Here is an 11,636-nt window from a genome sequence, read left to right on the forward strand (position 1 = left end):
AGAAAAACGTCTAACTAACTAACGTGCGCTACGGTGCGGAACCGACGGGCAGTCGGGGGGTCCAAAAGTTCGCGGAAATGTTGGAGAGGAATGGAAAAGGATTTTGTTTTTTTTTTTGTTTTTACACATCATTTTTTTGCTATTTGGTAGCGGCATGCTAATCTCCTACCCTGCCAGAAATCAAATTGATTAACGAAACCAAGGCAAGACAAGTCATATCGCCCTACTGCGTTGGAAGTTACATCCCTAGCTGACTTCCAGTGAAAGCTTGGTGCCATTCGGTTCAGTGGAAGCGAAGTTATTGCCTCTAAAGTGTCAGTATGTTTGTGTCATCGGTACAAAAATGAGTTTCGAACAAAAATCTAATATCAAATTTTGTTTTAAAACCGAAACATTTGAGTTAATGAAAAAAGTTTATTGCGATGTTTGTCTATCTCGTGCCAGAGTGGTTTACACGTTTCAGAGTTGGTTGTGAGGACATAAATGACAATGAACAAACGGGCCGCCCAAAATCATCGTCTCAGCAATCACCGAAAATTCCATCGAAATTGTTCGTAAATTTATCAAAAATGAACCAAAATCATCGTAGAAATTCATGGAATCGGAGTTGAATATCTCCTAAACATTGTTTTATCGCATTTTAACTGATCATTTAAGCTTACGAAAGGTCTGCACATGTTTCATTCCGCGCAAGTTAAGTGAGGACCAAAAATTGCTCAGAATTCAACATTCGAAAGACCTCATTAAAGAGGCGAGAAAAGACGAAAACTTCCTTTACAACATTGTAACTGGTGATGAAACGTGGTGTTTTCAACATGAACCTCAAAACTAAGCGTCCAAGAGCCGAATGGAAGGCCCCAGACGAGCCACCACCCAAAAAAGCGCCTTTGGAGAGATCAAAAATGAAGTCGATGCTCATTTGTTTTTACGATTTCAAGGGAATTCTCCTCCAATTTGCAAGTATAATGGGCGACGCTGAATTTTTTATGAGGATATTTTAATGGTAGAAATACATCGCGATTAGCCCAGGTTTTCAAACCTGGATTCTACCGCATGGTAGTCACGCATATATTTCGCCCCTAATTCAATAGGTCCACCATTTATTTCCTGTAAAGGTAGACACGCGATCGTCTTGAATCCAATTTTCGATATCCGGTTCAGTGAAATTGTGTTCTGAGCAAACTTTTGCTAAAAAAAAATATAACAACGATCCTTTTTTTAACTAAATTTTTAAAGGGTTGACAGATACGCGTTTATTACAGTATAATAAAGAAACAGTACAAGTATTTTGAAGAAAATACAACGATAAAATACATGTGAATAAATTTAATATCTCAATTTGAAATCTATTCTAAAATTTTCAAATCGCCATCAAATCATTTTCAAACGCTTCACATTTCAAAAAGTAGTTCACTTTCAAATCTTTGCAAGCCAACTGCTTGCCGGGATGTTGTTTGCTTATATTATATATGTATGTCTGTATTAGCAGTAAAGAATAGAATATCTTCATTTTTTAAGATTCCATTGGCTCTGCAGCAGTCGAGGTGCTTGCGGCTGAAGCAGCGGCTGACGCTGATATTGGTGTCACATCCGCCTGCATAGCCTCCGAGGATTGTTTTTGCCGATTTTGTTGATTTTTCTGTTGCTGTTGCTTTTGTTTCGGTTTAGGCGGGCGATGTGCCTGCGATTGTGGCTGGCGTCGTTGGCCATCATCGTTGGGTTGCTCGTGTGCGGTCTCGTGTAATTGCTGCGGTTGCTCTTGGTCAACATTATTTTTATTTCGCGCTTTGCGCTGCTCACCACTGTTTCTATTTCGATTCTGTGGCCTTTGCGCACGCTCTTGCTGCTCTCCTGCTTGTCCATCTTCTTTCTGCTCTTGCCGATCCTGGTTCGGTGGTTTTCCTTGACGCTGCTGTTTGAATCTCTGATGACGTTGTTGATGCTGCCCTCGACCTTCATTATTTTGTCCGGCATGACGTGGCTGTTTTTGCTGTTGTGAGCTTCCGCTCAGCCCTCTCCAGAACTCAGTGGTAGTATTGGGTTTTTGTACACTGCAATAAAGGACGTGAAGATGGAAAGAAAAGAGTTGTAGTAGGTTTTATAACTTTTTTGCTGTGCATTTTTTATAGGTGCTTATATATGTAGACTAAACCAAAACTAAAACTTCAGTAAATAAAAGATAAGATTGGCTTTATTATCTCAGTATTGGCATTCAAAAAAGTCGACCGAAATTGTAAATAAGTCTCTGTGGCCAAATGAGCGAGTCGTCAGATGTCGTGAACTCGTCAAATCGGCTTCGTCTTCTTGTTACTTTCGGCTGTCCTCTTCGGCGAGAGCCTTGTTGATTCCACTCTAGGGACATTTTGCTGATGTCAGTCGCAGGTTTACGGATTGTATGGCCTATCCATTTCCACTTTCGTTCGCGTATTTCAATCTCAATCGGACTTTGTGCATTTCGGCTGGTCATTACAAATCCCGTTATCTAGCCACCATATGTATTTAGAGCTTATTATTATTATTAATGATGGGCTGTTTGTGCAGTGCGATCTGAAGAGATCTTTTGTGCAGCCATGTAGCCTACTCAAACAGTTTTAGGCTCTTAATAAATCCTAAAATTGCTGTAGGCTTAATTTCTACAAGGAGGTTTGGATCTATAGCCCCGTTTCCCAGGTAATTTAGTCTGCGTCGCGCCACTGCTGGGCAGTCGCAAAGAACGTGTTCTGCTGTTTCTTGTGCCTCTTTGCAGAGTCTACAGTTTTATCTATCGTTTTCATGCCAATACATGATTTCCAAGGCTGAATCCGACCCAACATTCATCAAACGCATTACTGAAGAAGAGAAGAGAGAGTGAGAGAGAGAGAGAGAGAAGGATTTATGAGCACTCCAGACATCATGCGAGTGAGTGGTAAGCTTCGAATGAACCAATACCAAAATAGCCACACCGTTTTCAGTCAAAAAAGAAATCGATGCTCACGGTTTTTATGGAATACGAAGATGTTGTACACCATGAATTTTTGCCAGAGGGTCAGACAATTAATAAGGACTATTATTTGGGCGTTATGAGACGGTTACGTGAAGCAATTCGCCAAAAAATAAAGGATTAGTGGATTACGATAACACACCGTCGCACAATGCCATCATTATCCGTGAAATCTTAACCAAGAACGAAACGAATGAAACATCCAACAGCTATCGAATTCGCCTGATATGGCTCCCTGTGACTTTTTTCTGCTTTATCCAGCGAAAAACCACTACGGGAAACGCGTTTTAATACCCGAAAAGAAGTGATGGGAAAAGTGAAGACGGCTCTGATGGATATACCGAAAATTATTATTATTATTCCATATTCTTTAGTAGCTTTAATATATAAAAAAAAAGTTTTCCAAACATTTCTATTCCTAGCCATAGGTTTCAGTTCGTTAAACGATATTTCAGTTCCATTGCGAATAGTTCTTTGCCAAGTCATCAGTGGTCTGCCTTGTCTTCTCGTTCCTTCTGGTATTTCATAGTAAGGATTTCGCGGAGTATGCCATCCGCATTTTCTCTTCTTTATTTCGTTGTTAATTTTTTTGCGACGTGTAATTCCCCAGAGCTCCTCGTTCGTTATTACTCTTGCAGTTCTGCGTTCGTGGCCGATGACACAGGGCAAGTTTCGGGACTTAACGGCACGCGTTAAAAATTTCAAGCTTTGTACAAGTTCTGATGTTGTTGGAGCGCCAAATATTTCGAATCCTAGCAAATGCGTTACGCTTTATTTATTCAGTTGCAAAAGTAACTGCCACTGAATAATGGGTTTGCGCCACCGTCTATGGAGATGATACTTCCTAAATAGCCAATGTCAACGTCAGCAATGATTTCTTCTCCAATTGTCAACAAAGCGAAGTTGATCGCAAAGATTACGTCTTTCCACTATTAATTTTCAGCCCTGCTTTTGCTGGGGTTGAAAGTTTAATTTCATCTGCGAATGTCGATGTCAATACGAGAGTAAAACAAAGTCATCTGCATATTCCAGATCTTCTAGACTGGTGCTCACTCTCCAGGTAATTCCACGATTTACATGAATTGTTGGAAAATCCAATCCACTACAACGATAAATAACAGAAGGGACAAGACACACCCTTGTCAAACTCTAGTAGTGGAGACAAAAGCTTCACTGAGCTTTCCATTGTGAAGAACTCGAAAATAGAGTTCCAGAAATGCTTTGAAAGCTGGATCAAACGCTGGCATAAGTTTGAAGGTATGTTCATGAAGCAAAACAATTTTAAAAATTATTACAAATTATCACGTTTTGGTGTTCATGTACCCAAAAACAACATGCAAAGTAGGGGAAGTGAGAGAGGAAAATGGCATTTCATTTTGAGGGGAAGTTGCAAGTTTTTACTGAATAAATACTAGTAGTGGAGACAAAAGCTTCACTGAGCTTTCCATTGTGAAGAACTCGAAAATAGAGTTCCAGAAATGCTTTGAAAGCTGGATCAAACGCTGGCATAAGTTTAATAGGTATGTTCATGAAGCAAAACAATTTTAAAAATTATTACAAATTATCACGTTTTGGTGTTCATGTACCCAAAAACAACATGCAAAGTAGGGGAAGTGAGAGAGGAAAATGGCATTTCATTTTGAGGGGAAGTTGCAAGTTTTTACTGAATAAATTTGTACATGTGTGCATTTGCAAGTGAGAAATTAAGAATAAACACGGATTAAAATTTGCGAATTGCAATCGCTAATGGAATGTTCTCGGCTGCATCATCACGGCAGATGAAGATGTCAACTGCAGGCTAAACAAAGCTAGGGCGGCATTCGGGGGAATGCATACAGTATAGGGGAGTTCGCAAATCTCCAGGCGCACTAAACTGCGAATATTCGGCTCATACGTAAAGGCAGGATTGTTGTACGGAAGTGAAACATGGCTGGTCCCTAACACCATCACAAAGAGACTACAATCCTTCATTAGCAAATGCCTCCGCATCATCTGCAGAATATTCTGGCTAAACACCATCAGCAATGATGCACTGAGAAGAGTAACGAACGAGACACCCATCCTTAGGCAAATCAAACGCAGAAAGTGGCGATAGATAGGTCATATATTGAGAAAACCACCAGATAGCATCACGCGAATGGCACTGGACTGGAACCCGCAAGGGAGCAAAGGTCGCGGTCGACCAAAAAACGCTTGGAGAAGGTCGATGCTGCGCGAACTAGCAGATGCCGACATCTCATGGGACGGTGCAAAAACAACAGCATCGAACGATGTACGCTGTAAGAGTCTTGTCGAGGCCCTGTGGTCCCTAGAGCAGTGAACAAGGAAAACAAAAAATGGAATGTTCTTCAACTGACAGCGATGATGAAATGGGAAAAATTATTATGGACAAAATGAAATTACGTGATTCCGAATCTCGTTGTTTTGCATTTTATTTGCTTCATTTTTTTTAAATTTAATACGAGGTAGCTCAAGTGAAAACATTTTTAATTTTTGTGATTCTTCCTGCCAAAAACTAAATCAGCTGCTCGTAAAACTTGCAAATTGTTACTGCTTTTGCGTTGATGTACTTTTTTGATATTTTTCTCTTTGAGAGAGAATTCTCGGAAATCATGTTACTGGGAAGTAACATGAACAGACCTAATGACACTTTTGAGAAAAAAACATGTATTTTGAATTTTCTAAACATACGAGATGTGTTCAAAAAGTATCGCGAATTTTGTGTTTTTTCAAAAAATATTTATTTATTCATTAAACTCAATGTTGTCCCCTTCAAAGTAATCTCCATGAGATATGCACTTGTGCCAACGTTTTTACCAATATTCGAAGCACTTCAAAAAATCATTTTTTTTATCTTGTTCAGCTCCTCCTTCGATGTCGTCTTTATCTCGTCAATCGTAGCGTAGCGTCGTCCTTTCATGGGCCTCTTTAGTTTCGGGAACAAGAAAAAGTCACAGGGGGCCAGATCTAGGGAATTCGGTGGGTAAGGCATCATTAGTGTGTTGTTTTTGGCCAAAAAGTCGCGCACAAGCAACGATGTGAGAGTAGGGACGTTATCGTGATGCAAGAGTCAATTTTTGTTCTTTGTGCTTCGCGCACATTGCGCATAACTTGCAGGTAATGCAATGCAATGATGCACAACGCCCCTGCAATCGAAGAAAACGGTAAGCAAAGCTTTTACATTCGACCGAACTTGGCGCGCTTTTTTCGGTCTTGGTTCGTGCGGCAGCTTTCATTGAGCTGATTGAGCTTTGGTTTCCACGTCATAACCATAAATCCACGATTCGTCACCAGTTGTGATCCTCTGGAACAAATTTGGGTCGTCGCGGACAGAGTCCAACATCTCATTAGCAATGTTCATGCGATGCTGCTTTTGGTCGAAATTGAGCAGTTTTGGTGCGAATTTTGCGGCGACCCGTCTCATGCCCAAATCATTGAAAAAAATCGAATGGCACGAGCCAATCAATATGTCTAGGTCCTCAGAAACTTCTCTAACGGTGTTCGACGATTGGCCAATACCATTTTCTTCACTTCATCGATTTTTTTGTCTGTTGTTGAAGTGCTCGGGCATCCGGCACGCTTTTCGTCGTTCCCATCTTCTCGGCCTTCTGAGAACATTTTGTACCCCCGATAAACGTTGCTTTGGTTCAAAGTAGCTTCTCCGTATGACACAGTCAACATTCGAAATGCATCCGCGCACTTAATTTCGTTTTTCACACAAAATTTGATGCAGGTTCTTTGATCCATCTTTTTGAATAGGTAAAAATCGAGCACGAGCTGAAACACGTGCAGGCAAAGCAGCTGTCAACAATTAACTGAATATTCAAAATGGCTGAACTCGTCGACATGAGTGAGAGACATGAGTACGAGTACCAACACAAAAAAATCGAAATTCGAATATACGTAACCTGCGAAAATTCAAAATTCGCGATACTTTTTGAACACACCTCGTATTCTGAAAACTTTTGGATCAAGGTGGTATGCACATTGATTTGGTATAAATCTAAGTTAGGGCGTTTTTATCTTAAGGTAACGATTTGTATGTCAAAAATTACATTGCACTTACTCAGTAATACTCTCGTCGATTTCATCCAGCGTCATTAGTATATGCAGGCTAGGCACTTTACGCCTGGCTACAATCGGCTCCAACCCGTCCATCTGCGGCAACCAGTGTTCTTCGATGCTGAAATATGAATAAATGTATGCATGATTAAACATGTAATTATATGTGATGGGTGGTTGAAAGGGGATGGAGATCTCTGAAAGCAATTATATATTTGTGATATTAAATTTTTTCAAGACAATTGGCCCTACAGGCTTTTGCTGACTTAGACATGGAGCTATACTCAGTTGGACAATTCGAAAGCGAATCAAAAGCATTTTTTGTATATAACGAGTGAATTAAATTGTTTATATATGGAAGGAAATGTGTAACGCACAGCGAAAAAAAAAATAAAAAAATTAACCCGAATTTTAAGCCACCTTAAATTTGGACAACATATACCTTATGATCAAAAAGTACCGAGAAGGTTTAATTTAAACGAACTGCGCATGTGGGAACCGGTTCATATTTTTTTCTTGTGTTGGTAGGACTGTAAGACACACATCTGTCACTTTTTAGTGCCATCGGATCATTAGTGTCAGCCTGGCCGGCCGGAAATGTGGGCAAACAATACTTGGATTTTGCATGATGATAACGCGCCATCGCACCGAGCTCAATTGTGCTGGATTATTTACCAAACACGAAGTAAATACCATCGAGCAAGCCCCGTATTCACCTGATATGGCTCCATGCGACTTCTTTTTGTATCCCATGTTGGAGTTACCACTTCGTGGAAGGAAATTTCAGCCGATAGAGGAGATCAAAGAGAATGCGACGAAGGAGCTGAAGGACATCCCTTCGTCGGCCTACCAGGGGTGTATGGAGGACTGGGTTAAACGATGGCACGTGTGTGTTGCTTCAGACGGGTCATATTTTGAAGGTGGTAAAATAAATATGGCTGAAATTTAACTCTACCACCATTCAATTTACAAAATCATTTCGGTGTTCACTGGTCACTGGGTGATCGGTACTGTATTCCGTACAACCCCTATTGCAGAAGCTGCGCGGATCCTGCAGAGAAAGAGACTGTTGAATACTTTTTTTTTTCAAATGTCCGGTCTAGCGGCTAGTCGCTTGAGATTCCTTAGCATGCCCTTTGGGGATGGCTTGAAGAAATTCTTCGGCCTAGATCCCTTTTCTCTCCTCCACTACATCAACAGCACTGGATGGCTGTAGACGGTTCTCGACCCCAAAATTTTTTTTTCGCCAGTAGTGGTCCACATTATGGTATCAAAACGGCACGTAAGTGCTATTTGTAGTGTACCATGGGTACTATTGCCATCTAACCTACCTACCTAACTCTGTTACTTTCTGATCATATATTGTATATAATTGGCGCGTACACCCTTTTTGGTCGTTTGGCCGAGCTCCTCTTCCTATTTGCGGTGTGGACAATATTATACCAAAATTGAACAGGGTACAAAACTACATAGCCAGGTTCCCAAAACTCTGACTAAGCAGTTTGAAATTTTTATACAAATGTACCGAATTTTAAAAAATTTTATGTTTTGCGTTTAACATTATTGGACTTTTTTCCTGGAACTACGTGAGAAGTATGACCCGAGACGATTATAGAGCTGAAAAACGAAATCATACTCGCAAGAAATTTAATTCATATCATCGACCTTATCGACCGCGCTGTTAGTTCTACCTTTTCCCAACTAGATAAAGAAGCAAAGCGAATGGGTCTGTTGGTGAACGAGAGCAAAACGAAGTACCTCCATCATCAAACAAACAGTCGGCGCACACGCGTATCGGCACCCACGTCACTGTTGACACTTATGACTTCGAGGTTGTAAAAGACTTCGTTTATTTAGGAACCAGCATTAACACCGTTAACAATGTCAGTCTGGAAATCCAACGTAGAATCTCTCTTGTCAACCAGTGCTACTTTGGACTAAGTAGGCAATTGAGTAACAAAGTCCTCTCTGGACGAACAAAACTAAAGCTTTAAAAAGCTCTCATCATGCCGGCCCTAACGTACGACCCAGAAGTGTGGAAGATGGCCATATCCGATGAAGCGAAAGAAAAGATTCTGCGGAAGATTTTTGGACCTTTGCACGTTGGCGACGGCGAGTATCGTAGGCGATGGAACGAAGAGCTGTATGAGTTGTATGATTGTATCAGCTTTACGACGACGTAGACATAGCCCAGCGAATATAGATCCAGTGGCTACGTTGGCTGGGTCATATCGTCCGAATGGATACAAAAGATCCGGATGTGGAAGTATTCGATGCGGTTCCGGCTGGTGGTATCGGAGGTAGAGGAAGGCCTCATCTACATTGGATAGATCAGATGAGAAGGACTTAGCTTCGCTTGGTGTGTCCAACTCACGCCGGTTAGTACCAGAAATAAACAACTGGTGCGCTTTGCTAAACTCGGCTAAAATCGCCTAAGCAGTTATCGCGTTAATCAAGAAAAAGGAAAATAAATGATATACAGCCCGAACTATGCATAGAGCAAATGATATGCGAATTTCATATGCACATCGTCTCTTGTCAAAGGAGTCGTAGTGAGCATTTAAAGGGTCTTACATAAATACCATAAACTAAAAATAATGATGAAATAAAAAAAATTAAATAAAATAATATCCCCGGTCTTATTGAATGACCCTATACATGTATGTAAGTATCAACATTTTTTATATTTATGCAAAGCCGGTCACTCTTACTCACGTTATTTGATCCATGCGCGTCAACTGATTCAATGGATAGCTGCGCTTCAGTATTTCCGCACAAGAAACAGTTTTCACCACACCGCCACCCGAACCGCTCCAAACAACTGTGCGATATTCACCTTTGTCCAAAGCATTCTTGGCATAGTCGATTACATTGTGCACCTTGGTGCCACCTCTCACCTGCATAAATAATCAGAAGATAAATAAATACGCACACATACATACAAACATGCAAGAGCCAGCACTTTTATGGAAATATAGAATAGCGAAAGTACTAACGTGCATCCAGAGAAAGTCCTTTTGTGGTAACTTTGGCAAACAATCATCGAATGGTAAGTCCTCCTTGGTTAACTCCTGCTCGATATTTTCTCCCTTCCGATAGTGTATCATTTTGTTTTTTTTTTGTTTTTTAATAAAATTCACTTTTAAAATCTGCAATGAGAAGTGAATGATGATGCAAATAGTTAGTGAGTTGTTGAATGTACTTTCAGTTACGTAAATATGTATAAATTTTTAATTGGTCACTAACGCGCCGAGCAGAGGAAGGCAGGCCAAGTAAAGTAAAGAAATTGAATTACTAGGCTGCCCCACTTCGAGGACTTAATTCAACCGCGTGTCCCTGTTACGGGCTATGTAATCGGAATGGTTTCCATGTTATTTTGCTTAAGGAATTTGCAAAGCAATTTCCAACAACAAATTGGGTTAATAGGGTGAAGGACATTGAAAAGCGAGAAAATGCCTTTTGGCCTGTTGGCTCAAATGAACGGAAGAAATACATATAGAGAAATAAATATAAATGTAAAATATTTCAACGCTTTGCTTTAGGAAATCTCTCAAATGTACATAGATTTTATTTGTTCAAGGCTGTTATGAGGAGCTAAAATATTATGCCAAAGGCTAAATAGCATCGTTCATAAACCGACTGAACTTCATCATTGTAGCTTTGGAACTGGGTAAATCTATATGATTTTCGAGCCATGCAATCCCCGAAAAGAGCTTTCAGGCAAGGTGACTTCCTACTATTGTCTGGGAGAGTTAATTTCAGTCAGAAAGAACAGATTTCCAATCATTATGTCTCAGTAGCTCTAAAAGTTACCAATGACTTCCGGCTTTCCAAATATACAGTAAATTTGCCATTTCGTTTTATTAAAAAATATTATCGAAATTCCTGCTCAATTGTAAATGCCCAGATCAGGATTTTGGCAAAAAAAAATCTTCTCACACAACTAAGCAAAGAAAGAGATCTCTTAAGCGGTCCCGGTGGTCTAGAATTTTCAAAAAATCGATCTTTTGTTGTTTGATATTTCGAAAGTATAGGCATTTAAGAATCTACTATGAAATTTTTGGAAGGATATTCCCAGTATTTTCGATTCTACAGCCGTTTTAGCAGGTAAAGTCAGATTCGTCCCGCGGCGGCATCAATGGTCGCATTATCCACTCTCAAAACTTTAAATTCAATTATCTCAGAACTACTTTTTTCGCCCTGGTGTTGTGAAAAGAAAAACAAAAAACTATACAACCGAATCGTCTGAAATTTTAACATATTGTTCACAACATCAATGGCTATTGGCCGTACTAGAATCATATTATAATTTTAATTATTTCGTATTTTTTTTATTAAAAAACTGAAAAAAAACGATTTTTAGAGGGTCAAATTCAAAACCGCGCCGTTTCGTGATTTTTTTTTACTTCTAGTAGCGGGACGTAGCTACAGTCATACTGATTAATAATAATTTTTGGTTTTTGTGATTCAGATAAATAGAAGAACTAAAAATGGATAACACCGTCCAGCTTCAATTTTTTGGGAGGGTTAACTTTAGCGGCATTTGTAAAATTATTAAAATTAAAAAAAAAAAAAAAATTTCATTTTTGTATAT

The 11,636-nt window shown here is 39.8% G+C and overlaps 1 protein-coding gene across 1 annotated transcript; it reads right to left on the bottom strand.

Moving 5' to 3' along the window:
- Positions 1-1,239: 1,239 nt before the first annotated feature.
- On the bottom strand, positions 1,240-10,185 carry LOC128866174 (ribonuclease P protein subunit p25). Its single transcript, XM_054106702.1, has 4 exons — positions 10,039-10,185; positions 9,758-9,939; positions 7,047-7,163; positions 1,240-2,051 (listed from the first exon to the last, which is right to left on the bottom strand). Exons 1-4 carry the CDS (start codon positions 10,147-10,149, stop codon positions 1,514-1,516), a joined length of 948 nt encoding a protein of 315 aa, XP_053962677.1. The 5' UTR covers positions 10,150-10,185; the 3' UTR covers positions 1,240-1,513.
- Between the last annotated feature and the right edge of the window lie 1,451 nt (positions 10,186-11,636).

Source organism: Anastrepha ludens, chromosome 6, assembly GCF_028408465.1.
Source record: "Anastrepha ludens isolate Willacy chromosome 6, idAnaLude1.1, whole genome shotgun sequence".
Taxonomy (NCBI): domain Eukaryota; kingdom Metazoa; phylum Arthropoda; class Insecta; order Diptera; family Tephritidae; genus Anastrepha; species Anastrepha ludens.

Coding starts and splice junctions, on each gene's coding strand:
- LOC128866174 (XM_054106702.1), bottom strand. CDS start 10,149: ATGATACACTATCGGAAGGGAGAAAATATCGAGCAGGAGTTAACCAAG. Junction 9,940..10,038: donor AGGACTTTCTCTGGATGCAC/GTTAGTACTTTC, acceptor TTATTTATGCAG/GTGAGAGGTGGCACCAAGGT. Junction 7,164..9,757: donor ACGCGCATGGATCAAATAAC/GTGAGTAAGAGT, acceptor TTCATATTTCAG/CATCGAAGAACACTGGTTGC.